The 26,488-nt window shown below is 43.9% G+C and overlaps 1 protein-coding gene across 1 annotated transcript in view; it reads left to right on the forward strand.

The window, feature by feature from the left end:
* Positions 1 to 26,488, forward strand: part of TMEM132B (transmembrane protein 132B) — a 254,167-nt gene that overhangs the window by 44,931 nt on the left and 182,748 nt on the right. The window contains exon 2 of the mRNA XM_075718748.1: positions 23,267 to 24,146. Coding sequence (XP_075574863.1) covers positions 23,267 to 24,146 — 880 coding nt within the window. The remainder of the gene's footprint in view (positions 1 to 23,266; positions 24,147 to 26,488) is intronic.

Consider the following 26,488-nt stretch of genomic DNA (forward strand, 5'->3'; position numbering starts at 1 on the left):
ATAGGAAAAGCAAGGTTGTGTGATGGTGCACGAGGCATTGGGAGTGACTGATGAAGCACTTGGGCCAATATATCCTGGGGTTTTTTTTATTTTCTTTTTTCAAGAGATGATCTGGCTTCTGTTTTCCAACCTCATCGGGCATTAGGAACCATCCATCTCGCTGGCTCCTGCTCTGTTGCTGCTCTGAGTTTAGTCCCAGGTCAAAGAGTCCCAAAAACCCTGGCAAGAGTGGAAGGCAGAAGGGCAAAATGCACTCTCACATTCCCAACATACGGCTTAGCCATGTTTTTCCAAGCAGCATTGTTAAAAAGTGGATATGCTTTAAAAACACGCACGATACTGAAGCCCCAGCTTAATTGCTGGTTGCAGATGCTGCTTTTGATCCAAGCTAAACTTCTGAGCCAAGCTGAAGTTCTTACAGAGAAGAGTTTGTGAAATTCTAAAGAGGAGGAAATCAGCATTAAAATAGCGTTTGTAGAGAATCTTAAGCAAAATGTGCACTTTTCAGTAAAGGCCTTTGCATCATAAATTAGCAACATCTGTCCTCCTATTCTATATGTTATTTCCTCTCCAAATCCCCTCCAGAATCTGCCTTTTTTCAGAAGTATTCTTGGATACATTGAACCATGGTTGAAGATGCTTCATAAAATATGCATAAGCACTTGTCGCTTGGATAATGCTTCTTAGTACTTGCCACTTTCCTGTATTTTAACGAATTAACCCTCCAAACATGACTGATACCCATGGCGAAAATGGGTTGGGTTTCTCAAGGGCTTGGTACCCACCATGGGTGGCAAAAAGCTGTTGAATTAGTCCCCTCCTTTGTGGTGGTGGTGTTTGAGGACTGTTTTTCAGAGGGCTCTTAGCCCTTGCATGTGCAGCCATTCTGAAAACCTGCCCGGGCTTCTTTCCTTCTTTGGGGTGCAGGCTGAGAGCCCCTAAAATTCCAGTGGTAAGGGCCAAGCCTGACTCAGGGCTGTGTTAGTACCAGGTCCTGGGAGCTGCAGTTGGAGAGAGTCACAGGTTTTCTGCAATCTGCTGGAAGGGCAAGGATGCTTTTGCTATATCATGCCTTGGGAAAATAACAAGGGGAGGAATTTTGGTGCAAAACTTGTCAGGTTGTAGCAGTGTAGGGGTTGGGTTTAGGAAAAACCTGAAACCCTTTTGAAAAAAAGAAAAAAAGGCATCTTGTGTGTGACCACAAGGGAACATGTGCCACGGCGGAGGGATTGAATGGCGCGGGCTCAGCTCTGCCTTGTCAAGTGTTGAATCAACCTGAGCCTTGACTGGAGGAGGGCAGGGTTTATTGCTTCTGTGGGGTCAGAAGGAGGGTTGTATCCATGTTATCTCCCTGCCTGAGGGTGTTTGACTGTAGGTTAAATTACCTGAAAGGCACTCCAGGTTTGGTCATCTGTGGTCAAAGTGTGATTAATGAAAAAGTGTCATGGGGCATCATCAAGCAGGACCTCCCTGCAGTAAATCCAGCCTTCAAAGGTGAAGGCAGTCCAACAGCTGATGTGCCACACCGCACTGACTCACGCAGTGAACCGCACTGACCTCAGAAGAGTTGCAGGTGGCATGAGTCTCCCTCTCAACCTTTTTCTTCCTTTGCTCATAGGCAAAGACTGCACTATTATCTCCTGCGCTATTATCTCCTGCACTATTATCTCCTGTCCCGTATCCCCCATGCAAGGGAAGAGCAGTGTTGTTGCACTCTGTAACTGCACATTAGACTGTTGCATTTAATAACACTAGCAGGAAATTTTAGAAGTTGTTCATTTTGTTGTAATAGTCTCAAAACTGTGCATGGGTAAATAAATGTGCCTGTACTTCCAGTCTTGAGTGAACAGGCCAGTATCAGGATGAGACTATATTGGACCCAGGACGTACTGTTGTAGGAGTGTCTTCAGTTCTGAAAAGTTGCTGCTCTTTTTGCATAGTATGTTGTGGTGACTGGTAAGATCTGAGAAATTTGGAGTATAGTTTACAGATAAGCTCCGAGGTAACCAGATTTTAGAAGGATGACATGAGGTAGGATAACCTATCATCTTCCCCACCACTGAGATGCTGCTGGTGTCTCAAAGGGCAGATTAACTTTCTTGGCTGTTTCAGCTGCAGAGTGCTTGACTGCTTATAGAGAAATAGGGCTGGGAGGAAACATGAAGGGTTGTCTAATCCATGCCTGTGTCCCAAGGAAAGCTCAGCTCTACCTATGAAATTCCTTGCAGATAGCCTGTCCTTATGGACTCCCAGTTATGAAGACCCTGTAGTGCTCCCAGGCAATCTGTTCCAGTGTTTCACTGTTCAGTGGGTAATATTGAAGAATAAAGTCCAATCCTGGAAAGCTTCTAAGTGTGAATGAAAACATTTAAAAATCAATACTGTGCTTTACAAGGAGAAAATAGGTGTGCAGTGACACTGGAGAGAGATACCAGGCAGATTTAATGCTTAATCCAGAAGTCCTTACTCAAGCAGAAGTTTAATTTTATTCCTAAATTCTTTTATTTCTGCTTTACTGACTTAATGGCCGCGTGCACCCATTAGTGGCACATCCTGTGCTTTGGGCCACACCGAGGCCGGCTTTGGGGTGGACCGACTGGTGTTTGGGCTATTTGTTATGAAACCACCAGCGAGTGTTCCCTGCTGTGGGTATTTGAGTGGGATGGAAGCTGCCATCATCCTCAGGGGCGAGCAGGGCAGGGACTGCCCATCCTCAGTCCCTGCAGAGGTAGAGTCTTTCTCGGTGACCACCAAGTTCCTGTGTTTCCACATACCCTCATGTGTGGCCAGGCTTTGCTTGCATCTGTTCTGCAGGTGGAAATAGCTTGGAGGTGTCTTTGTGCTTCCCTGATCCTTTGGCCCCTCTGGACAAGGCAGGCGTGACCAGGAATTACATGGCAGAAGGGAGAAGCCAGCTCTGAGCTTCACTGAAAAGCCGGGCTTTGCTTTTTGGAGAATGCATTGCAACTACTGTAAATCAAAGAAAAGAAGGCAGAAAACGTGAAGTGTGTAGTATATGCTACGCTAGTCACTGAAAGGTCAGCTGGCTTCATGCACATTAGTAACATGCATAAAAAATTAATGAGTCTCACTAATTGGTTTTTTGTGGTGGAATTTTATTAACGAGACACAATCGATTTTTAGTTTATGCTGAAAACATAGTAAAGTGCAGTGAAAGCTGGTCTTCACGCGTTTCTGGCTCTCATTGATAAAATTACAAGATTGGGAGCTAGTGTGGGCTATGCGATCGGAGAGGGCATAGGCGCAGCCCCAGAGGTGGGGGTTACGCAGGTCTGTGGTAGGGCACGAATTCAACCTTCGCTGCCTCTGTTCCCGCTGCTGCTCTGATTGCCCGGGCACCTTGATGCTTGCCCCCATAGCAGTACTGTCAGGAGCCCAGACTTCCCAGGACTTAATTTCCTGCTGTTGTGGGATATCTTTATATTCAGAAGGTGAAGATTGGCTTCTTTGCTTTACAGGTTTTGTAACACTCCTTGCTTTTGGGAAATTAACTAGTTTGGGTCTTTGTTGCAAGCTGTATATGCTGGAAACATTGTGATTAAACGTTCAGGAAAGAGTAAGATAAGGCTGTTGATCAGTTAAAATTGTATTTTTCATTTTTACTCCTACACTTAGAAGATATTTTTGTTTTTATTACAATCTATCCAATTAACTGCATGAATAAATATACTGCATTTCTGAGAACTAATACTCCTGAAGAAAACTGCAAACACATTCTGTTTAAAATATGATAATGTCTTGTGAATCCTGCACTTATTTATGTTCAGACAACAGGCTGCTAAGACGCTAGCGTTATGGAGAAAACAGGGTGAGCTCTAGGGCTGTACAGATGTAAATAAATTGGTTGAGACAAAACCTACTTGCAGTCCATGTCAGGGGTCCAGTTCAAGATCTGCACCCCTCCTGGTATGAAGAGATGAAACCCAATAAATCCAGACATGGGCCAAGAATAAGAGGAAGTGCGTTACCTCTTCTGGGCTATCATCCGTTCCCTCGCAGATACCTCCAGTTTCTGTGAACGCCTGCTGGGGAGCTCCCTGGGCATGTGGACCTTCCATTCCTGGATGGAGTTGCTTTAAATTCGATGCTTTCCCAACCATGCTGTAGAGCCTGTCTCGGAGTGTGTTCGACAGCCAGGTGTCCTTGGAGCTTGGGGCGAGGGAAAACACAGGATCTCTCCATGTGCAACCTTGTGCCCTAGTCAGATGTGGTTATGTAAGAAGTGCTTTATTTTGTTGAGAAATGATGTGCCAGGCACATAGGCAAGCATTGTAGAGTCTCTATCTGTATTAATCCTTTATACTGTAATTTTTCTTCTCAACGTACTTGGAACTTGTGGATAATTCATTTGGTTGCAGACTTTGGGAAGCCTTGATGCATGCCTAGCAGACAGGTGCATTTTTCCTTGCCGAGTTTCAGAAAGACTTCTGCGGTATCCTTGTTCTTCAAAGCAGGTTGCTGACAAGCAGTCAAAATGCCACATTATGACGGGTGGTCACTGCTGAGGTTAAACCGGAGTTTTGTTGTGGTCTTGCATTAGCGGCTTTGATTGACAAGTTCCCCCTCTTGAGCTAATTTGCCCTCCGTCTTCATGTTTCTGTCTTGCCCAGCCTTGAACTGAAGGTTAGGATGGTGATATCAAAAGGGAGGTTCACTTATAGTCTGGTGCCTATAAATATTTGGCTCTAAGTTTCATCTAAAATTCAGTGGAGATGGCAAGGTTCAAAGGGTGTGTTTGAAAGGTAGGGGCCAGGATTTTTTCTTTTTATTAAGTCTTTATTTTCCTACTCTTTGCTTTTTTGAAGCTTGCAGCAAGGTTTTTTGAGAATTCTTAAAAGTAGTGGCTCTCAGAAGGGACTCTTTGCAGATTTGGTGGCCTGGGGATGGAATTTTCCATGTCAGGCAACAAAGGATGCTGGTCTGAACCCCACTGCACAGACCAGTATTTTCTTCTGTTTGCAGTTCTTACAGATTTTCTGTATGAGTAAGAGTGGCAGAGCATTCCTTGAAGATTAGCCAGGAATAGATCTAGAAGAGGCTGCCTTTGGGAGGCAGTGCTTCCTGTTGATTAATTTAGCATCCCACCTTGGTGATCCAAATGTACTTGGTGTGTATGAGATGTTGGGTGAGTAAAGATGGCAAAATAACTTTTTTTTTTGCCAACAAATGGATTTACAGTGCAGGATGCATCCGGGGCTGTTATTTCATATCCAGCCTCTGTACGTAGAGGCAGAAATGCCTGTGGCTCGGTATGTAAGCCTTGTAAGTACTTTCACAACTGGCAACTGAATCATTCAACTCCTTACCCCGAGCTGAAATGCAGAGATGAGACTGTGTGGGTGGTGAGGATGCCTGCTTGTCCTCAGTGGCTGCTCGAGGTGGGACTGTAGAAATGGGGGTCGTGGTGGGGATTTCCCTACCTGGTATGTTTGGTGTTCGTTCTTCTTGTCCCGAATTAAGTCTTTGTGTCTTATCTCTTTGCTGATGCATCTGACTGGCAGAGCAGTGGTATGGATCAGGCAGTGGTTGTGCTTCAAGGCTGAACACAGCATGGTCCCCATGTACTGATGGGAGAGGGTGTCCTCTCCTTTGCTTGTCTCATGCCTGGTTCCTCACGCTGGCTGAGACCTGTGTTTGTGCCTCAAGTGGGAAGCAGGGGAGAGACTCAGACTTCTTGCCGTGAGGTCCAAGTCCATCAGAATAAAGGTGGTAAAGTTTGCAGAGGACAGTTTCCACCCAACTGGCATGATGTTCGTCATCAGTCAGATGTTAATTTTTATGCTCAGGCAGATGTTGAGGCCAGCAGATAAATATACTGCCTGAGAAGTTATCTAAATAAATTTTCCAGATCAAGGCACTGTGCGGGAGAGGAACCAAGAATAATTAATCTCAGAGTGCCTGGGAGAAGCAGCTGTTCTCCCAAAGCAGGGGGAGAAACAGAGGTGGAAATGGAGCTGAGTATAGTCCCAGGTAAACTGGTGCAAATAGTGCTCAAGTCCGGCGGTGTCTGAGGAGCTTTAGCTCCTGGGGAGGATGCTGTGCTGCTAGGACCTCCGAGGCAGGAAAGCCTTTCTCCCTACCTGACCCAGGTGGGTTAAGGGCAGGACATCTTCATCCCAGGGAGGAGGGAGAGGCTTCAAAGTGGCTTTTAGCTTTTTGGACCAATGATTGATGATATTTATTTATTTATTTTATTTTTTAAAATGGAAATAGCAAGTTTTCAATCTTTGTACAGTCAGGCTTCATTCCCGCTCCTGCCGCCTCTTCTTTGCTTACTGCTCTTCCTGTCGCCCTCTCCTGGACTGTTGCCTCCCGCTTTTCCTCGGGACTGTTTTCCCTGCCTACTGCAGTCTCTTTTCCCCCTGTGCTGATTCACAAGCCCAAACCTGTCAGCCTTGAAGAGCATATGAGCTCGGGCTCTGTGTTGTGCCTCTCCTGCTATTGGCACGTTCCCCCTAGAAGAGCATCCTGCTGCAGTTGGGCACTGTGGCCTCAGTCTTCACCCGTGGGTGTCTAAAAGGAGTGGGCCTTTTCCTTGGCACCTAAGTGAAGCCCACCCCAATTAGCAGAAGTGGGAAGCATCTGCGTTTCCTTTAATGTCAGTGGGGACTGCAGGTATTCAGGCCCTTTTGAGAGCAAGCAACTTTTAAATGTCTGCAGAAGTATTGGATTTAATTTAGTTTTTAAGTACTGGCATTTGAAATTTCTGGTCTTGCTGCCGTGTGTTTATCAGTAGAAATAAATATAGCTGGGAACTTGGATTAGACCAGTTTCCCACCGAGCTTGGGGGTGTCTGGCTTTATGGATCCCAGCCTCCTGGCACAGCCCATGGCAGTCACTGAAGGCTTGTTAATTCTGAGAACCATTCTTGAACAAAATCCTAGACTAATATTTGACTGCATCCCTGTAAAGATTCAACATCTAGTGTTGCGTTAGTAGATTCCTGGCAGTTGCTTCTGATATAAATTTGAAATGCTGATGTTACCAATGAGCACTGGTCTGAAGTGCTCATCCTGCAGGTGAAAGTTTTAGCTCATAAATTCATTAATTGTCAGATCATTATCAAAATCAATATTTGTCTACCATTTTTTTGTGTATTTATTTATCTTAACAGTTGCTCCAGATTTACATTTCTGATCCATTGTGGGTGTTGTCTATATTTTAAGTCCACATACAACCATGAGGTTCCTATCCCAGCTCCGAAGGAAAATATAGGACCAATTTTAATGGCAATGTGCAATTGTACCGACATGTCCCAAAGCCTGGGGAAACCTGTCCGTTAAAAATTAATGGAGTAGGAAGTCCTGGCATAAAGTAAAGCCTTGAGTGAAATTCCATGGCTTCATGGACTGTTAATTCTTTATTAGGTTTTCCTAAGACTGAGATAAAAGGCATTTTATCTTTTTTAAGGTTTGCATTAACATGTCATTGAGTTTTATAGATACATTGATCTTCATTTGGCTAATCCAGAAAGGGTAATAGAAATGTGTGTTATATGCTAGTGCAAAGATAACTCCATAACACTTCAGATTTTTTTTTTTTGTTATTTTTATTTATTAAGTTTTCTTCAGATACAGAACTGTGGTCAGTGTCCAGAGTTGTGAAATTCAGCTCGCTGTATATTTTTATGGGCTATCCTGTCTAAGTTTCTCTCCTTTTTCTTGATGTTCTTTTAACTGCCTTTATTTTCTAGCTAATTTGGCAGTAAGGTTGATGTGTCTTCACTGAAAACTAGCAAAGAGGTTTGGCAGTATTTTTTTAAAATACTGTCTATGTCTGTGATGGATTCTTGGCCTTCTTGGCTATATGACAGGTTTTTTTTTAAAGTGTATTCCAGTCTGAGATGGAGCAATGAAGTGTGTCTTTGGATTCAGAGAAAGGACCTGAATCTGATTGATGTCAATTTTTTTTTTTTTTTTTTTTTTTTTTTTCTGCTGTTGGCCATGAACAAAGATTAAGTGCTGGGTCTGCAAATTTCCAGAAAAATGTACCATGCCATAGGACATAGCTGGGACAACGGAGGCAGCACACGGAGTGCCTGGGAAGATAGAGGCAATTCTTCCCACCTTACCCTAACAGTGAAATCTTGGCTTGGTAGAAGTTGGAGGGACTTGGGCAAGTCAGGGATTTATCTCTGCTCTTTTGGTCAGCAGCCCTCGGTGATCGTTATTGCCTCGCGCAGCTCGGGAGGCTGCGTCTTCCTGCCGGGGGCTTTTATTGCGCCTGTCTTCAAGAGAAACGAATCATCCTCACCAGAGTCACTATGTGCATTTATTAAGGAAGCCTCTATGGAGAAAACTTTATTAATAGCCGTCGTTATTAACAAAGATTGTGCGGTGGTTGGCGTATTAGAGCTGTATATGAAGGTATGTGAAAGGGGAACAAAATGACAAATGATTTTTGGCTTCTCTGTGTTGAAACTGTACATCCTTTCATCAGTTCTGCGTGTGCATAAAGTAGGGAAGGGGAAAAAAAGGGGGTGGCTATGGATCCCTGCAGCTGGAGAGAGCTCAACCCCGGGCTGGGTGCTTGTTCCCAGCCTCGTCAGATCTCTGCACCTTGACAGCCGGGGGTCGAATCAAGTACTGAATCAAGTCCCCTGTGCAGCACTGTGTGACGATGACCTTCCCTGCTTCTTAGCTCTGAGGTGGGAAATCTTCCCTTCCTCTACGCTGGATGGACTGCAAGGACTACGTTCACAGCGAAAGGGCACAGGTCAGTTGACTTTGGAGGTGGCCCCCTTAATGTCAGGGGTTTATTTGATCCTTTCCTTGCCAACCGGTCTTGCCAAGCCAAAGCATCAGAGCAGCTTAGATCTCACTCACTTCTCATCTTCGGCTCCCACTCTTGCAGCCTCTAGCAAATGCTTATTTTAGCACCAGCTGGCTGTGATCCCTTTGAACTCTCTAAGATGAGATTAAATGTTAATTTATTACATATCATTATAGGATTATATGTTATCTCTAGGATAATGGAATCCAAATGTTAGAATAGCATGTTTGAGATTTAGTGCTTGCACACATTTTCCTCCACTGAGGAAACAAGAATAGTTGAAGGTAGAAGATTGAAAAAAGAGGTGAATTAATCTGACTGATCACAGCTAGCCAAGAGCTCAAGCCTGGAAGAATATAGCCAGAGGTTCGTAATCTTTTTGCAGAGAGAAGCGGAGAAGAAGTTGACTGAATTTTCTAAAAAAATAAGTAAGTATGAAGAAATTATCTGCTTTGGGTGTTCCATGGGCTAAATCCCATGGATAAATTATGCAGTGAGAATTATGTGTTTGGCTCTAGTTATAAATGCCAGACAAAGCAGAGTGCTGAAGTGACCTGTGTGCTGAGTTTCTGCAGAATTTTATTCTCTAGGCTATGGAGCAGTACTGGATGTAATACGATATGACTTGAACTTGAATCGACTCAAACTTGAACTGCACTTGCGATGTTTCCACACAGAGGTTTATAGGAGATGCCACTAAGCAGAAGGTGAACATGGCTTTTTCGCTGCTCCCTCTCACTGCCTGTTACGGCAGCTTCGGCCGGGTAAATGCTGACGTTGAGCTGTGAGGGAGCTGCATCCTCAGCGCGCACAAATGCTGCGCTGTTCCCATGCGCGACTGCTGGCTGTCGTTCATGTGCAAAACCCTGGGCTGCCTCTCTGGTGAGCCGAGGCAGCTGTAGGAGTGAGTTTGCAGGGTCTAGGGTGGGAGCACTGCTGCTGCCTTTGGCAGGAGCGGGACAGGCTCTGCATTCAGAGGCACATAGATGAGACTGGGGTTGATGAGGTCACATTGGATTTACGGGGTCTTATTCCAGCCAGAAACTGGGCCTGCAGACTTGTGTTAATGTAAGAAGTGGCCCAGAGGAGCAGGGGGCAGCTGTTTGTATTTCTAATCTCTGCACTAAACTATTACTGGTCCAAATTCAGTTCCTGTTTCTTAAATGGCTCATTTTCCCTGAAAGAGCTGATAGCTACTACTACAGGCTAACCCGATGCATAAACACTCTTGGTGTGGAAAGGTTGTTCGCAGACTTTCCAGATCTCTCAATCCTCAGTCTTTTTCCCAAGCTGCTACAAATTGCTATCAGTGAATTGTTTCAATTCAGAGGTAATAGGGCATATTGAGACACATTGCTATAAATTAGCGTGCATCCAATTCACGCCCTTGGGGTAGTTTATCCTGGTAGGTGAGCACTTTCTGCTCTAGTCGAGGCACTGGCCTAAACTAATCCTAAAGTAATCATCACCCTAAACGTGTTATCACGTTGAGGATCTGGAGTTCCCTAACTAGTATGCTGGGTTGGGCTATGATAGTGATGTCCTGTGACCCTTTCTCAATTTTATAATTGCCCTGTCATTGAGAAAAAAATTAGATCCAGCTTTTTGCCTTCTCAGGCAATCTCAAATCTGATATAATTTACTTCTCTTGACTCTTGAAGAGTTTGAAAAATGCTGTCAGCTAATGCTCATTATCTTTTATTACCTTAATATATTAACAGAAGTGAACCACACAGCAAGTATGACCTCAGCCAACTTTGTTTTTTGCTTGAGAGTTTTTATTCTTTGCCTATAAGTTAATAATTTTCTGTGAGCAAGATAACCATGTTTGGTGCATCGCAGTATGAAAGCCATAATAAGGTTTCGCTTTCTCTACGCACCAATATTTTGACAAGATCTCCTCGAACTGCCTCCTCCAGAGCTATTGGGAGTTTTCCTTGTGCTTAGAAAATCGAACTCTAAATTGCTAATCTGCAGCAGATAGAGAACCAAACACCCAAGAAGTGCTGGGCGAGGCTGCAGGCTCCTTCTCCTCTCCCCAAGAGGAGCAGTTCTCCACGTGTGAGTGGCAAGCTGCAGCCTTTGATCGTTGTAGTAAGAGAAAAGTGGTGCCGAGGGATGGTTATTTTGTCCTTTCTGACAGCATCTGCCGTGAATTTGTAAAATATGTCAAACCTGTATTCATAATGTAAAATAATGCATCCAAGCATGAAAAATTATGCTTTGTTCTAATACTGGGATGTGCTTGAGCAGGACTGTTTCAATAAGCAAGGGAGCAAGGGAGGAGGTCAGCAATCATCCAAGGAATGCAAAGCTCTTTTACTCCGTAACAAATTAATGGAGTTGCTCGAGGCTGTTGTCATTCCAAAAATAAAATGTTGAATTAAGTAAAGGAATCTGAGAGAAAACAGAAACTTTTGTTCTGCGTATTTTGGGTGGGGGGGGTGGGGAAAAAAACCCTGTCATTAGAAAGGAAGGATTCATGTTTTCATGTGCTGTTCCCTGAGAGGCAGATAGAAATTGATAACTTAATGATGTCTGAACTGCAGAACTAGGCATGTGTGGTTGCTCCTATGAGAGTTGGAGAGCACATATTGCTTTGGGAGTCTGGTTAGTGTAATGTTGGTTGCCTGTGAGAGCAATGCAAAGTGCAGGTTAAAGATTGGGTTCAGAGAAAAAAGGCGCAGATATCCCTGAACTAATAGTGGTGAATCTGTAAAGCCATGGAGCTTTTTCTGAAGCAGCTAAAAGGCTGGGTGGCCTCGCAGGTCTCTGTCCTAAAACTTTGCAGCTTGTGCTTAAATTAACCAGTGGGAAAACTCCCTGACTCGGTGAGACTGCACGCGCACTTGAAATGATGTACGTGTGTGCGTGTTTGCAGGGTGGGGACACAAATCTTGCTGGGGGCAACAGCCTGTACCTCTGGAGTTCAGTGGGGAAACCTAAGTGAAAGCTGACTTCTTCCCACAGACCTAAACACTGCAAAGATTTAACTGGGAATTTAACTATCTACGCTGTGAACAGTCCCAAAAATCAGTGTGCGTATGAAGTCAGGGTCACTATCCAGGTGGGAAATCCGGCAGTAGTCGGGAGTGAAATGGGAACTGCTCCCAGTGCTCAGTCAGAGCTGTGGGGCTGGTGCCGGACCCAGGACTGTACTTCGCGTGTCTCTGCATCCTGTTTTGTTTTATTGCAGTCCCCCAGCGGGGCTGCGCGTGGCGTATACTTTTCCTGGGATTACAGTCACAGTGGGAAATGGATGAGTGCTTGGTAAGACAGAGGATTTTCTGTGCATTCAAGACATATCTGTGTTCTTAATAACTTTACAGGGATTTGATTGTAAGCTGCTTTTGTGGTTTCCCACGGCTGTTCGGGCCCATCGGTTTGGAGCTGGTTTCCTCCAAGAGCTTTGAAACAACAGGATGGAGAATCCAGTGAAAGCCCATTGCTCTGGAGAAAGGCTTTGGACCAACCCTGCCTCCTTCTGACAATGCCTTTGGAGACTCTGCTGCCAGCATTTTAATATCCTGTAATTTCTGGCTCATACAAGGAATTTTTCAATATCACCAAATGCAGAAGCTTCTGTGGGGAGAATCAGAAGTGCTATAAAATGATGTACCTGTGTAAGGATGCAGGAATGTGGAAAGTCTGTAGTATACAGAACTTCAAGTTACTTTGCTTCATTTTGTCTTTAGGTGTAATCTCGAGGCCATTGACTGCAGTCGCAAGCTGGGGTTTGCAAAGAGAAACGCAGCCAAGATCCGAGTCCTCCAGGAGCAAAGGGAGAACTGCTAGGGAAGGGTCAGTCCAAACTGGGGCAGAAGTCTGGATCCAAGCTACTACTGCTTAGAGGGAAAAATTGAAAATGCTGAAGCAGATTTAGGGAAGGATCCTTTTGAAATGGCATTTTTATGCTCCTTAAAATGGGAATGCAAGCAATGCAGTCAGCACTGTGTTTCTCTGTATCGTTTTAATGGTGAACTCAATCTGGGAGTAATGGCAACCTGTGTTAGTGATTTGGGGAGCGAAATAGGCTTCCTGAAAATTTGGGAAGTGGCGTTGAGAGGAACTTTCTGGTTCCTGGAAGGCAGCTGTGCCATGGTGTCACGGGATGCTATTTATACCAGTGCCCCTTGTTCCCTGCCCACTTCCTTTTGGGGTGCCATTTTCTGGGGTTGTGAGGGCATTTACCCCAGTCCTTTATTGCTGTACCAGCGAGGAACTTTGTGAGAGATGGGGATGCACTTTGCTATTGAACCTTAGCTGCTTAGATCAATATCTGCAGCGGGAGAGTGATTTTAATAAAAGGACTCTTTCTCAGCTTTCCTATCTCCATGACAGATAGACCCCAGCTAACATAAATCCTGGCCTTTCTCCTGTCAGTCTCTTGGCTTTGTGTGACATAGATGTTTTGACACTGAATACAAATATTTCACAGTTGGCTAATAGTTTAGAGCATATATTTAAGAGATTTACTTTTGCAATCACCTGGTGCTTTTAGTGAATGTGTTTGCCTTGTAAGGCCTTTCTGTTGTTTGGAGGATATATCCACACACTCCCATACACATATTCATTTTCTGTTGTTTATGAAATATCACTGAGAGAAAATGAGTTTTGCTTCAGATAATGGTAGTAGGGAGCCCTCTGCTAACCTCCTCTTTAGCAATGAGAACCTCCAGTAGCCGTGACAAACCTTATTTATCAGGTCTCAGGAGGGACGCACAGGGGTTTGCAGTGCCGGCAGCTGGAAGCACCAGCTCTGCACCGGTGCAAGGAGCAATGCCAGGACCAGTGCTGTGTGGTGGGGAGCTGGGAAAGAGGTCCAGCAGCCCTGCTGCGGCCCCTGGGACTGTCACCGGGCTTAGCTTCACCAAGGGGGGCTGTGCTGCCCAGGCATGCAAGTCACCCTTCCTGAGTTGGTGGTGCCCTGGTTTTCAGGGTTGGTTTTGGCATCTCCACCTCTAGCTGAGCATGTCTGGAAGGGAGAAGGACGTTTTAGGAAATCCTAATGCTGCTCATGCCTGGGGGCAAGGCCCCTGAGGTGGGCTGTGGTGTTCATGGTTTGTGTTGATGAGGTTTGTGCCCACCGAGTGGCAAGTTGTGCAAAACCTCTCTGTGTGTGCACATGGCTTTAGCAGTCATCTCTCCCCTCCAGGTAGCCAGAATAGAAACCCTCCTTGGTTAATCAGGTGTTTTTAAACTTCAGTTTAGCTTGCAATAGTGGCTCTGTCACTCAGTTCTTTCAGCTGATGAATCCGTGACCTTTAGCCATTGTGCTAATGCCTCTAATTGTAACTGGCAGGATAATTTCCCCATTGCTGTTGTATGAGAGATGCAGCGAAACTCGCCAGGAGCAGCCTGTGACTTTTAACTGCCATATCGACACCCCTGATCAAAACTAAAATGGCAAGTTAGGCCAGTGACCAGCCCAGCAGAGCAACCTGAGTGATTGCAACAGCCACATTAAATGAGAACTCATGGGGGATTTCATCTCTTGGGCACCCTCCCTGTACTAGGGTTTGGGCACATAAAGCAGCTTTGTCAGTTGTCCGCACCGCGGTGGCCTTGGCTGTGCTGAGTGTGATATGGAGGAAAACTCCCTTCTAGCCCTCAGGAAATTAAGTCTGGGCTGGAAAACTGTAGTTCTGCAAATACCTGCATTGCCTCTGTCGGAGGAGGTGGGAGCTGGAGACGGCTGATGGTGGCTCGAAGGAGAAACCCGGTGAATGTCTCATCTCATTTCTGCTTGATTTTTGGAGAGGAAATGTTCGGTGTCCCCGTGCTCTCTTCATGCTCACACTTCATCAGTTCACCCTCAGTATTTATCCTGTGTCCTTTACCCATCGGAATGATCCCATTCTCCTTAATGGAAAGAATATTTTACACCCAAGAGATTTGGGCAAGAACTCACTGGCCCTGGGAGGCTGTGAACACCTGGCTTAGGAACACCGTTATCCTGTGCTTCGTACAGTCCGTGGATGGGACCACATAGTGCTTCTGCACAACATATAAGTAGTACTACGGGAATATATTTTATCTAACTTCTAGATTTTCTATCAGACATGCCTGAATAAATGTTTTTAGCAACGAAGACTTTGGCCAGAAGCATGCATGTGAGAGTGAGGCGGAGATGAATAAATAGAGTACGTGATGACATAAACATTTTATGGGCTGTGGGGATGGGCACATTACTCACAGATGGTGAAACCATCCCAGTATGTTTCAAGAAAAGCTATTTTAGGGATGTTTAAAGAGTTTTAAAAATCTTTTTATTGTGACTATTTTTTCTGTTACTCCAGCCCATAAAACCAGGTGCCTTAGTTACCATGTTTCCCTCTGTACAGGGTTCAGAGGGAGCAATAAAAGCCTCTAAAACTTACCTGAAATAGCCTTCCTACAGTTACAGATGTCACAGGTTTAATGCCCTGTGTGTCAGGTCCTTCCGGGCCTTGACATGATGGTAGCATTTGGAGGAAAGGGGACCTCTCTTCTCCCTGGTGGAATAAAATTTCCACTTTATAACCTATAGAGATGCTGGATCTTTGGCTTGGAAGCTGTGACAAATTTAACTATAACAGTCAGTGTTAATGATTCAGGAGGAATTTGCACTTCTCAGGATTGGACAGCATAATTTTGGGCAATTTCATATTTGGGCAGGAATGGTGCTCAAGTCTGATAGTTCTCAAAAAGAAATGATGGTGCTGGGGCAGCAGAAGGGTGTCCTGTCTAGGAAAGTTAAACCCTCATGAGAGGTGAATTTAAGTTGTTATAGTTGTGTAGTGCATTACATACATATCTTATTTCATCCTAAAAAAATTTTTTTTGATTTCAGACTGTGTCACCTTTAAGCTAGAAGAACTCCAGTCTTTGGAAATACACATACCCGCTTGGAGAACCGTTCTGCTGTAATGATAATGGTTCAGCTGTAGCTTTATACCTGATAAAATCTTCTTATGCAGGCAAATTCAATGTCTGCATGGGCTAGCAGAAATCTGAGGAGGAAGGACACTAGCTGTATTGCTTGGGTTGCATGCTATTCCCTGGCTAGGATAAATATGTGGTCTATTTTGATAAACAAGCCTGAACTCCTCCTTCCCAGTAATAAAGTTAACAATCACCTTCCCAGAGAATGGCAAATAATGAGGTAGTGGCTTAACAAGGCAGTTCCTCAACCTTTTATAAGTAGGGCCGCATTTCCTTGAAAGAAGACTAAATCTCATCTGCTGGGTATAGTGCTGCTATAAGGGTTTTTATTTTCAACTAAGTAAAAAAATCAGGGTAAACTTTGCATATTTGTTTGATGCATTTACTTTACCCCATTTTGTTTATGTGCTTGCATGTGCTTGTGGAATGTTGTGTCGTCTTGTTTTGCAGTTGCTTTAGGGATCACCTCCGAGGTGTCGCAGATGAGGGAGTGCAGATTAAGAATGGCCGTACCAGGTTGGAGCACAGATCCATCTGGCCCAGCAGCCCGTTTCTGATAGCACCCAAAAGCAGACACTTGGTAGGAAAGAGGAAGATCAGGCAAGCACAGAGGATGCTTCCCCTAAACATGCTCTCAGCAGCCTGTGGCAGAGGTCCTGTCTTTGCATAACACTGATTTTAGGGAGTGCAGTGAGCAGTATTCTCGCTGGGGTCCAACACTTCACATGCTTTCTTTGCTGGACTAACGGCAGTTTTGAGCTTTTTGTTTTTCTCCAGTTTTCCAAACTTTTGCTGATAGAGAACCCTGAATTAAGCTTCAGGCCTTTTGGGTATTGGATTACACTCTGCGTCGCTCCTTTCTGTGCCAGCAGCGCTGGAACTGGCATGGGATGCTAATCCTGCCGTACCTATTCACTCAGTCGTAGAGCAAAATGTATGAAAACAAATTGCTAGTCCAAGCTAAATTTAGATTTATTCAGTTGGAGTTAATTATAATCTTTATTTAGTCCCAAGTGATGCCTTCTTATCATACACTTATTATAGCTGAGAAAATTAATTTTTATTCTACCATAAAGGTGAATGCAATAATCTGGGTTCAGGGAAGGGATTACTTTAATAAGATTTATAGGCAGCCTTTCAGACAGGATGGTTTTATTACTATCTGTAGGTGGCCTTGCTGTACATTTGTCTTTCAGTATGGGTGACTGTGCAAAATGCATGCAAGCTAAAAACTGTAGTAAGCACCAGCTCAGAAACTTCCACGTCCAACTTAATTTTTTGGCAACAGTAAGCAGGCAAAGCACTTGACTTGCTTTGGAACACAATAATACAATATATTACTGAACTTGTGGCCTGATCAGGGGTTTCATTCATACGCATGGTTTAATTTTGCACTGAAAAATGTATTTTCGTAGACAAAAGATTTATGAGGCCTGAGATGTTTCTTTCAAGCTTTTTGGAAGCAGAATGATGGGCAAATATCAGTGTGGGAAGAGAAGCTTTGGTGAAGAGTTGAGCCATCAGGTCTGATGGGCCAGGACTCCTTTGCCAGTAGACAACTAAACCCTTCAGCATGCAGGTCTGCACTGGCCACCTTTAGCAACCAAATTAGTGGGTAGAAATAGGCTCCTCCCAAGGGTGATTTATCACCCCTAAGATATAAGTGTCTAGGAGAGGGGGAATGAATTGTGGAGATGCCCTTTTCTGTGATTTTTGGAGCGTGTGCTGGGCTTAGATACCTATCTAAGATGAGATGGGCTGACTCCCGCGGTGGGTGGCCAGAACATGTAGCTGCAGTGAAACTTCGGTAACAGAAGTTTGACCGAGACATTTGAAGATAAGTATGTGACACATTGTCCCAAGCCTACAAAAGTTAATTAACCTTTCTCCAGTTTTGGATGTTTGGATTAAATAGACTTCTTTTTTTTTAAATTGCATCCTTTTTCTTGTCTTTCAAAACAAGCTGCCCGACTAGCGATGTTTTGCAAAGTGAATCTCTGTCTCCACAAATGTGTAATCAAGATTGAATGGAAGGACTGTAAACTGGTTGTGAGTCCTACATCAAGTTCTAGCCTTACACCAAACTAGGACAAGAAGGAGAGAGAATGAGAAAAGCCTAAAAGGATCCTATCATCTTTTTTCATGCTACAATTTTTTATATGTTGACAGCTTCTGGGCTGACTTTAATTTAATGTTGAAAAAGTATTGGGAACTCTTCTTAGCTCTTTCTTGCAGTGTCATTTATATCTTCAAATTATCTGTTACAGTTGAAAAGACTGTTTGATATTATGGATTTTTTTTCTGTGCTAGTGTGGTTCACTGTGTAACTACCTCAAGTACTAAAGGACTAAGGCTTGGTTTTGAATGGTAGGTGATGCAAGTTGTTCCTCAGTGGGACTGTGGAGAGTTTTTCTCCTCCTTTTCCTCCCTAACGTAAAACTGAGGAGATGAGTCACAGGATGGACTATGGATGTGGGAAGTAAACAGTGACATCCTCCTTTCATGCTTATTTTATTAAATTTTGAATGAGTCAGGGAGAGGCGAGGCGGGTGTTCATCTAGGCTCCTTAAATCCTCACACAACCCAAACTTATCCTATTCATAGTGCTCAAATGAGGTCTAAACTTGTGGTAGATTTTCACACTGTAATCATCATCCTTGTTTTCCTACTGCCAGGATTAAGAATCGGAGCTTTCCCCAGCTGTAGCCAGGCCAAATCACCTTGCACAACCTCTTACTGCTGGGTTCCCTAAACAGCATCGGGTCTTAACCCTTGCATGTATGAGAGAGACCGACCTACACAGCTGGTACAGAATTAATTATTCTTCTATAATTTATCAGCTCCAGAATAGCTTTCCTTGTGTAGACACCCTATTCTGGGATACAGTGTGTTTTTATTCAAGGATAATGCCTGCATTTCCAGAGCAAAATAATTATTATGAATAGAGCCATTTTTGTAGTGGAATAATGTACATGTGTAGTTTGGTCTTTATGGTCTTTAGTGAGGGCTGGTGGGAAGGGCTGGTGATTTCTCTCCTATACAGACAAGCCATTGATTGCCTCTGTATGAGTCATGGATAACATCATAGTACTTACTGGCACCACATTACTTGAAATTATTCCTCTTTTACAAAGAGGAGTGTCTGTATGATCTCACGCTACAATTCTGATGATGCTGCAGAAAAGATGAATTTCAACATCTTCACAGTTTTTCCACAGGTGCAGGACTGGCTTTCCTGTTTGTTTTCAGAGAAGAAGGATATTGAAAAAGTTGCAATTTTAAATGCTTCTTGTTCCTCGCACCTCCAACTTCAGAATTACTGAGGGCTTAGGGAAGACTTGGCTCCTATTAAGTAGTTAGCTAAAGTAGGGGGAAGATTTAGATGTGAAATTTGGATTTATGCTCCAACAGGAGTTATTTTCCTTTTTAGTTAAAAAATGGTTAATTTTAAAGATTTTCCTCTTATTACAGCTTAACATAGATGCATTAGTTTCAAATGCTGACCTGCCACTGCTACCACTTCCTTCTAGTAGGATACTTGTTTTGTTTCTTATTAAAATGTATGAAATCTAAGAAATGTACCTTGGATAAAATCTTGAGTTACACGAATGGCAGATTTTTATTGCAGAGTGTGACCTACAGCTATCGCTTTGCGTGTGTCTTAGTCCTGTGCAGCTTTTTATGACATCAGTCCAGGGTCAAGTGAGATTAAAAAGAAAAGCAATGGATAATTTTATGGATAAATAAAAAAAAAAAATCAAGACAATAGAAAGGAAGCATTGGCTGAGGTCTGAGCTGGTCCTAGTAAGGACCAGGATGGGGATCTCCCTGATGCACAGCGTTGCACGGTTGGTTATGTGCACAGTGGCTTCCTCTCTCTCTCTGCTCTTCAGAAACATCAGGAGGGTGTTTCCTTTCTGTCTGCACTCTCAGAGTTTGCAGGTGGAACTGGGCTATGAGGCTATTGCCCAACTCTGGAGAGAGGCGTTTTGGTGTAAAATGGGAGCGATGAGATTTTACAAGTTGACTTGTTGCTCTGGGGATCTTGGTATGTGGCTGGTCCAAATACATGTTTTAAAAGGGGCAAAGCGCCTGCTGAAAAACTGTTACAAGGTGAAAGTTATTTTAGAACTTCAAGTTAAATATCTCAAGTCGTGTCCAACAACGTGTTATTTCCCTGTGTCTCCCCTCAATGCCCCTAATGGCACAGCAGTCTGAGAAACAGACTGCGTTGAGCCTTTGAGATAGCGGGGTGTTGGCCTGCCATTGTATGAAGTATTTCTTTTTAGATGTTCCTACAGCGTCATAAAATGCTGCTAAATTCAGATATCATATTTTGTTGCAGGCTGGTTCTAGGACAAAGCCCAGCCCTGTCTACTGGTGTTTATGGCTTCCCATATAAGCTTTCAGACAAAATTTGTGTCTCATTTTGTTTGAGTTACAGCAGGCTGATATCCTAGTCCTCGCACCAGTTCTGAGAAGAGGCACTGAATGTTGGCACTGTAATGAAACGGAGGAAAGGGAAAAACGTATCTTTTAAACTTCCTGTAAATCACTACTTGAGAGAGAGAAAGTATCTGCATAAAGGATGGGGTGGGGGGAAGTCCTATAACGTAAACACAAATGCATTTAAGCTTTGCCTCATTTTTAGTTCCTCTTTAGGCTCAGGAACTATGTCAGTGTTTAAATTTCCTCTGCAATCTGGTGTGTCTTGGAAGAAGGCAAATATTAGCTCTTCTCCCAGAAATCAGAGGGTACTCTTGCTGCTGTGTGTCCTTTGCTTATCTGTACCGTTGCACAATTTTTATGATAAATGCAATTCTCAAAAGTATTGCTTTCAAATGTAGTTCCATTTATCTACAATTAATCCAGGAAGGTGCTTGTCTGCATTTGACTTCTCAGTGAAGAAACAACACCCTTCCTCCCCTCGCTGCCTTGTCTTTCACAGGAGCAAAGTTCACTTTCAGCAACTGAGTTGTGCAATTGCACAACGGCCTGGCAAGCCATGCTGTGTCAAGGTGCCCTATAAATAGCAGAGCAGTAATGGAGCTGCTAAAACATCCCTTGGTGACTTCAGTTCTAGAATCAGCATTGATTCTCCTTTCTCCCTTCTCCTCCTGCTATGAGCAGGACAAGGTTTGACCTGCACTGTGTTTCCTGAGCACTTTGTTATTCCGTGGTGGGATAAAAGCGTTGGGGCTCCCACAGAGCAGCACAGCAAGCAGTAGTGGGGCATTGCCTGACCCCTGCTAAACAGTGGTCACCAGGCACTGCTCTTTGCTTCCATCCCTGTTGTAGGTTGCTGTGGGTTCCTTGCCTCGTGCAGCCTCCTGTGCCTGGTGCTGACGGGCAGCGGTGTCCATCTCTGCTACGCAGCACCTACTGCTTTGCGTGGTGTCTGTCTCACCTGTGCCTCCTGCCTCTTACACTGCTTGTAGCTTGGTTAGCCTCTTGTCTGGAGAAACTACCTCTGTCGTCTTCCAGAATTGCTTACTACCACTCACAGCCTGTGACTTCCCGCAGAGAACTGAGGTCTTCAGTTTCTGCATGCCGTAGGGAGTGTGTCAGCTGCCCATTGTCCACATCTGAATGAAAAGAGATGTGGAAGGGAAGGGCTAAAGTCAATTTTCTCCACTAGAAAATTGGTTGTCTCCTATGTGAGCTATGATACCATAGCAAGCTGGCCCAGGTCAGTGCTCACACGGGGAAGGGAGGAGAAAGCTTCTCATCATCTGGGTTTCTGCATTTCAGCTGGGTGCCCAGGTCCGTGGCTGCGTGCGGCTGGGGGAAGGCGTTGGCTGTACTGATGTGTTACGAGAGATGGGCTGAAATGGTTATGCACGGGAATAACAAACAAGAGGACACCCAGGTGGGGCGATTGCATGGCAGCTGCTCTGCAATTGCATTTGCTTGTGGAGCTGAGAGAAAACCCGGATCTGATCCCCATGTGGAGTAGTGAGAGAGGAGACTGTTGATACTGTTTCCTGCTGAGAATTTGTTTTTAATGCTTTTGTACATTTTTGCATATTTACTTGTTCCCACAAAGAATAGTCCAACAGCTGCAGGAAAAACTTTGACACAATTAAATATACGGCAAAAGTAAAGGCAGAAGTCCTGTGATGAAATGAGAAGCATTTAAACAAGCCTAGCTAATATCAAGCCATCGAAAACAGATGAGCAGAATTTCAACTGAGAACAAGAGTGGAGCAAAGTCAAATGGATGAGATTTGCCCTAGAATCTGTCTTTGATAAGTGTAGGCTTTAAAAATACACAACCTGAAAAAATAGCTTAAATATTAGAGCTTTTATCTGTGCTAAATTGTGGCTGCAAGTATCTGAGTCATCGGGCTTGTAACAGGTGTAATTGTTTGTGCAGTTGTCGTGTTGTGTATCTGCTCTCCCCAGTCCTGACAAACAGTAAAATCGCCGCTAAGCTTCAGTGAGAGACAACAAGAGCTTTGACCTTAGGATCTGTCATTGTTCCTTTGTTATCTCTGTGCATTATGGAACTGCTTCATTTTAATTCGTTCGGTTTCTGTTTATTTCTTCTGCGGCAGTCCCAGGAGCTTGCATTCACTGGCTTTTTGTTGGAGCGTATGAATTGTGAGTTTGAAAGACCCACCATTTCTTTCTGGTAGAATCACAGCCCAGACTGAATATATCTCACTATTAATTAGAGATCGGCCCAAACCAAAGATGTCTGTTTGATCCCTCCCTCCCTCTGGAATCTTTTCTTGCCTGGGAAAAATTGCTCAGTGCTGGCTGGAGGATTGACCATTGTGTTGTAGAGAAACTTTTGTGGTTTCCAAATGTGTTTCATTCTCCTCTGGCATTAAACCAAAAAAATCCTTCTAAGTGTCTGCGAACCTTCTGCATGTAAAGGATTTCTCTCCTTTTCTCAAGTTCACTCTTGCCTATAAATCCATCCCACTGAGACCTCTGTCAACCCCCCCCCCTTTTTTTTTTTTTTTGTGAGAAATTTTGTTTCAAGAACACAAAGCTTTTATCAGTTTGCCACTAACTTCCAAACTGCTGGCCTGGCAAAAGTGGATTGGGAGTGATGCAGACTTGCAGCCCCCCATTGCATTGTGTGTTAGCAACGTTAGACTAAAGAAAATGTTCTGGTTTACTGCCTACTAATATTCAATATGCCAGTTTCTTACTTATGGTGAAACATGGATAAGAAGAAGTCCTAAGTTTGATCTGGCAATAAAAGAACAAAGACCAACCAGTAAAAAGTTTTGGAACTTGGATTGGGATCTGGCCAATCAATCTCCTCCTTGGTTTATCCAGTACCTGGTTAATGGTTTTCAAGTAGATATTAGATTGGGGAAGGTGGAAAGGGAGCTGTACAGCCGATGCAATGGGATGTTTTCAGCTATGAGCTTTGAGCCAACAGCGTTATTCCATTGTACCTGTGTCAGATTGTTTTGTAATTGTGGCTAACAGTATCGCTCTCTGGTAATACTTTGCTTTTGAGAAAAACTGAGGGACATGTTAAGCAAACATTAGAGTTGTCTTTCTGTTTCCTTTTATCTTTGGCCTGCAGTGGTGGAGAGCCGAGGAGGGATCATGGACAGCATACAAAGATTTTCAAACCTGCCAACGTATCTTCCCGCGAGCTATCACATCTGCAATGCTGATGTTTTCTTCTTCCTCAAAGAAGCCAACCAGGATATCATGAGGAACTCCAGTTTGCAGTCTAGGGTGGATTCATTCTTTATATACAAAGCCAAACTGCCACCTGTCCTAAATGCCACGTATGGACCCTTTTCTGTTGAACAGGCTGTTCCCTTGGACCTGATGCTGACTTCTGCATCTTTTGGTTTCACAAATAAATTCACTTTTAATTGGAAATTAAAATCTCACATAATCAACAGCTCGATCTATTCCAACAAACCTAAAATACAAACCTTGTTCTATATTGCGGGGAAGGACTGGGATGACAGCAATTCTGCGGAGAGGTTGCCTTGCGTGAAGATGTTTGCTTTCCTGGAGTCTAGAGAAGTTGTGGCCAGCTGTAGGTTGACAGGTCATCTAGGATTATGTGTTGCGGAGCTGGAATTATCTCCTAGCTGGTTCAGCTCCCCTCCACCCCTGGTTTCAGAGGAAACAGCCTCCCTGGAAGGGATTACTGTGGAGCTCTTCTATAGGATTTATACAGCAGATGGGGAGTGTTCTCCAGAGGATGCAAAATGGGAAAACAATATCCATGCAGGTCAAGATAATGAACACAAGGCTTTGTCAGCTATGGAGAGGATTGGTAGCATCATTGTTTACCCAAATCAAGACAAATTAAAACAGTCTTCACTGAGGCTAGATGAAAATATTGTTATTCGCTTACCACTCAACCCGGTCAGAGAAGGTGACGTTGTGACCTTTCATGTTTCCCTGGCTGATGACTCTCTAGCAGACCAGTTTGTATTAAGGTAAGAGAACTTTTAAAGTGCTGTATGCTAAACAGTCTACAAAGAGGGACAAATCGATGTCAGGTGTAATTTCTTTGGTTACATTCAGTGTTTTCCTGAGAGAACTTATGCATTTCCTCTCCACCTGGGGAAAACTATAAATAGTCTTGAATTATCTGTGTGGATGACACTTTTTGGAACATGGGAATTGATTTTAAAGTATGAGCTATAAATGTTTGTACGATTATTTGTTGTTTTAATTCTATTTGCTTCTAGTTATAATTCTGCCTCTTAAATTATGCCTCTTAGTCACCCAGGGTAACTGCTGCGATCCATTTTGCTAGAGGGTTTGCAGGAAGGGTTTCTGTTTCTTTGGTGAAGCTTCCTCTCTTTTTATCAAGCCGCTTATCATCTTTCCAAAGTACATGGGATACATCTTGCACAGGTCATATGTGGTGAGGAACTATTTTGTTGCATTGTACAGAGGGGAGCTGAGGGGTGAGAAAATGAGATGTGCCTCAGCTTGTGTAGGAAGTCTTTGGCAGAGCCAGGATTTGGATCCAAACTTTGGAAGTCGTCTTTGGTTTTTTTGTAAGACAGCCCATCCTGCTTCCTCAAGCTTTTGACTGCTTGTCGCGTGGCCCATTTTTGTTTTAAGTTTTGAGACTTTCTGGTGACCTTTACTTGTGAATCTGCCTGTAATAGGAGAATTCAGGCATTTCTAACCACCCCGAGGGTTAGTGCTGCATATTTGTTATGTCCTTAACTGTCAGACTGTGGGTTCAGAGCTGCATAGAGACCAAATTCAGAGAGAAATGTGAGCCAGACTGGGGGAATAAAAGGGCCAAAAGGTAATTGGAAAGTGTCATATGCTGTGAGAATGCGAGACGCTTGGGAAAGAAGGAGTTGCAGCCCACGCTAGCAAACCTCAAAACAGATTCGTGCCTTACTTCTAACTTCTTGATCTGAGAACGATGGGAGCAGAGCATGACAGAAGTGCACTTTGGGGACAGTTGTTGAGAAAACAGACAGCAAAGCTTATGCAGCACTTTCAAATCATTCAATGTTTGTGAAATAGCACATCCATATTAATAAACTTACAGATTGCTGCATGAATCAGGACAAGTGGTTCATAGCGCAGTCCACAGGCAGAGGGAAAGAAACAGTCCACAATGTCCCAAGCACTTCCATCTACTCAGGGTGGGGGGGAAATGTGTGAGAAATATCACAGGGTTTAACCAGACTTTAAAAGGTTTGGGTCAGGAAGGGTCTTCCTATAAACCCAACTTATTCTTGCCTTTACCTGGCTTTACTGGTTTTCATTAAATATGGTTTTGGCCAGCATCCACTGTCAGTAGATGGACCAACCTCATGGAGCAGTCAGGTTTCAGCAGTTGTGTATTGATCCTCAGTGCTATAGCAGAGAGATTATGGAATTTGCCTAAGGCTCTGCACGGATTTAACATCAGCTCTTAATTCTCAGTTTTTTGTTCTCTTTGCCACACCACAGGTAAAATTCCCTAGGTATTAGAGACAACCTAAGATGAGGATTTCTTCTTTCCATTGGAATTTCTAAAATAACATTGACCTTGTAACAAACGGTGCGAGGGTAGAGTTTTGATGTTTCTGCTGGCCAGGAAAGCACCAAAAACTTCTTGCAGAGATAGATTTGAAATGCTGTCTTTCAAAAGCAAAAATGGTTTCTGGAAGCGCTGAGCACGGTAACTAACCTGGGGTTTCAAGGAAGCAGAAACCGAGGGAGTCAAGAGCCTCCAAACTGGGGAGCCCCAGGATGGGCCAGAAGAGCCGAGACCCTCGTCTTCTCCCACAGGCCCCCATGACTTGCAAGTCTCCAGCTGGCAGGCGGGAGTCACTTCGCAGCGCTCTCCCGGCACGCGGAGCGTGCATCTCGGTGCTCCTGAACTGCTGGGAAGGCAGTCAGGTTTCCATGGGGATTTCCTTCTTTGAAAAGTGTGTGGAATCAGTTCATCTCCAGGAGATGTTTCTGTTACAGTAAATCGGCATGTTTTACGTGCCCAGAAATATTTCCTTGGAAGATTCACTATTGGCTCTATGTAGTCTAGCCTGTCTGGTCTTTTATGTGGCTTTGCTTGCATTGTGCTTTTCATCAGAGAAACTGCAAGTATTTTTATTTAACCTTCAGTTGAATGCTGCAAGTAAGAGGCAAAATGCAATTCTGCTGATGGTTCACCCGTCCTCCAGGATGGAGAGAGCATCAGCAACTGTTGCTATGATTATTTCGAATGACATACATGGGGCCCGTGGAGAGATTACTCAGCTGAAGTTTACACAGTAGGCAGGGAATTATGCCGACGGAAATACAATCACTATACTGCCTGCAT

Source organism: Pelecanus crispus, chromosome 11 (genome assembly GCF_030463565.1).
Source record: "Pelecanus crispus isolate bPelCri1 chromosome 11, bPelCri1.pri, whole genome shotgun sequence".
Taxonomy (NCBI): domain Eukaryota; kingdom Metazoa; phylum Chordata; class Aves; order Pelecaniformes; family Pelecanidae; genus Pelecanus; species Pelecanus crispus.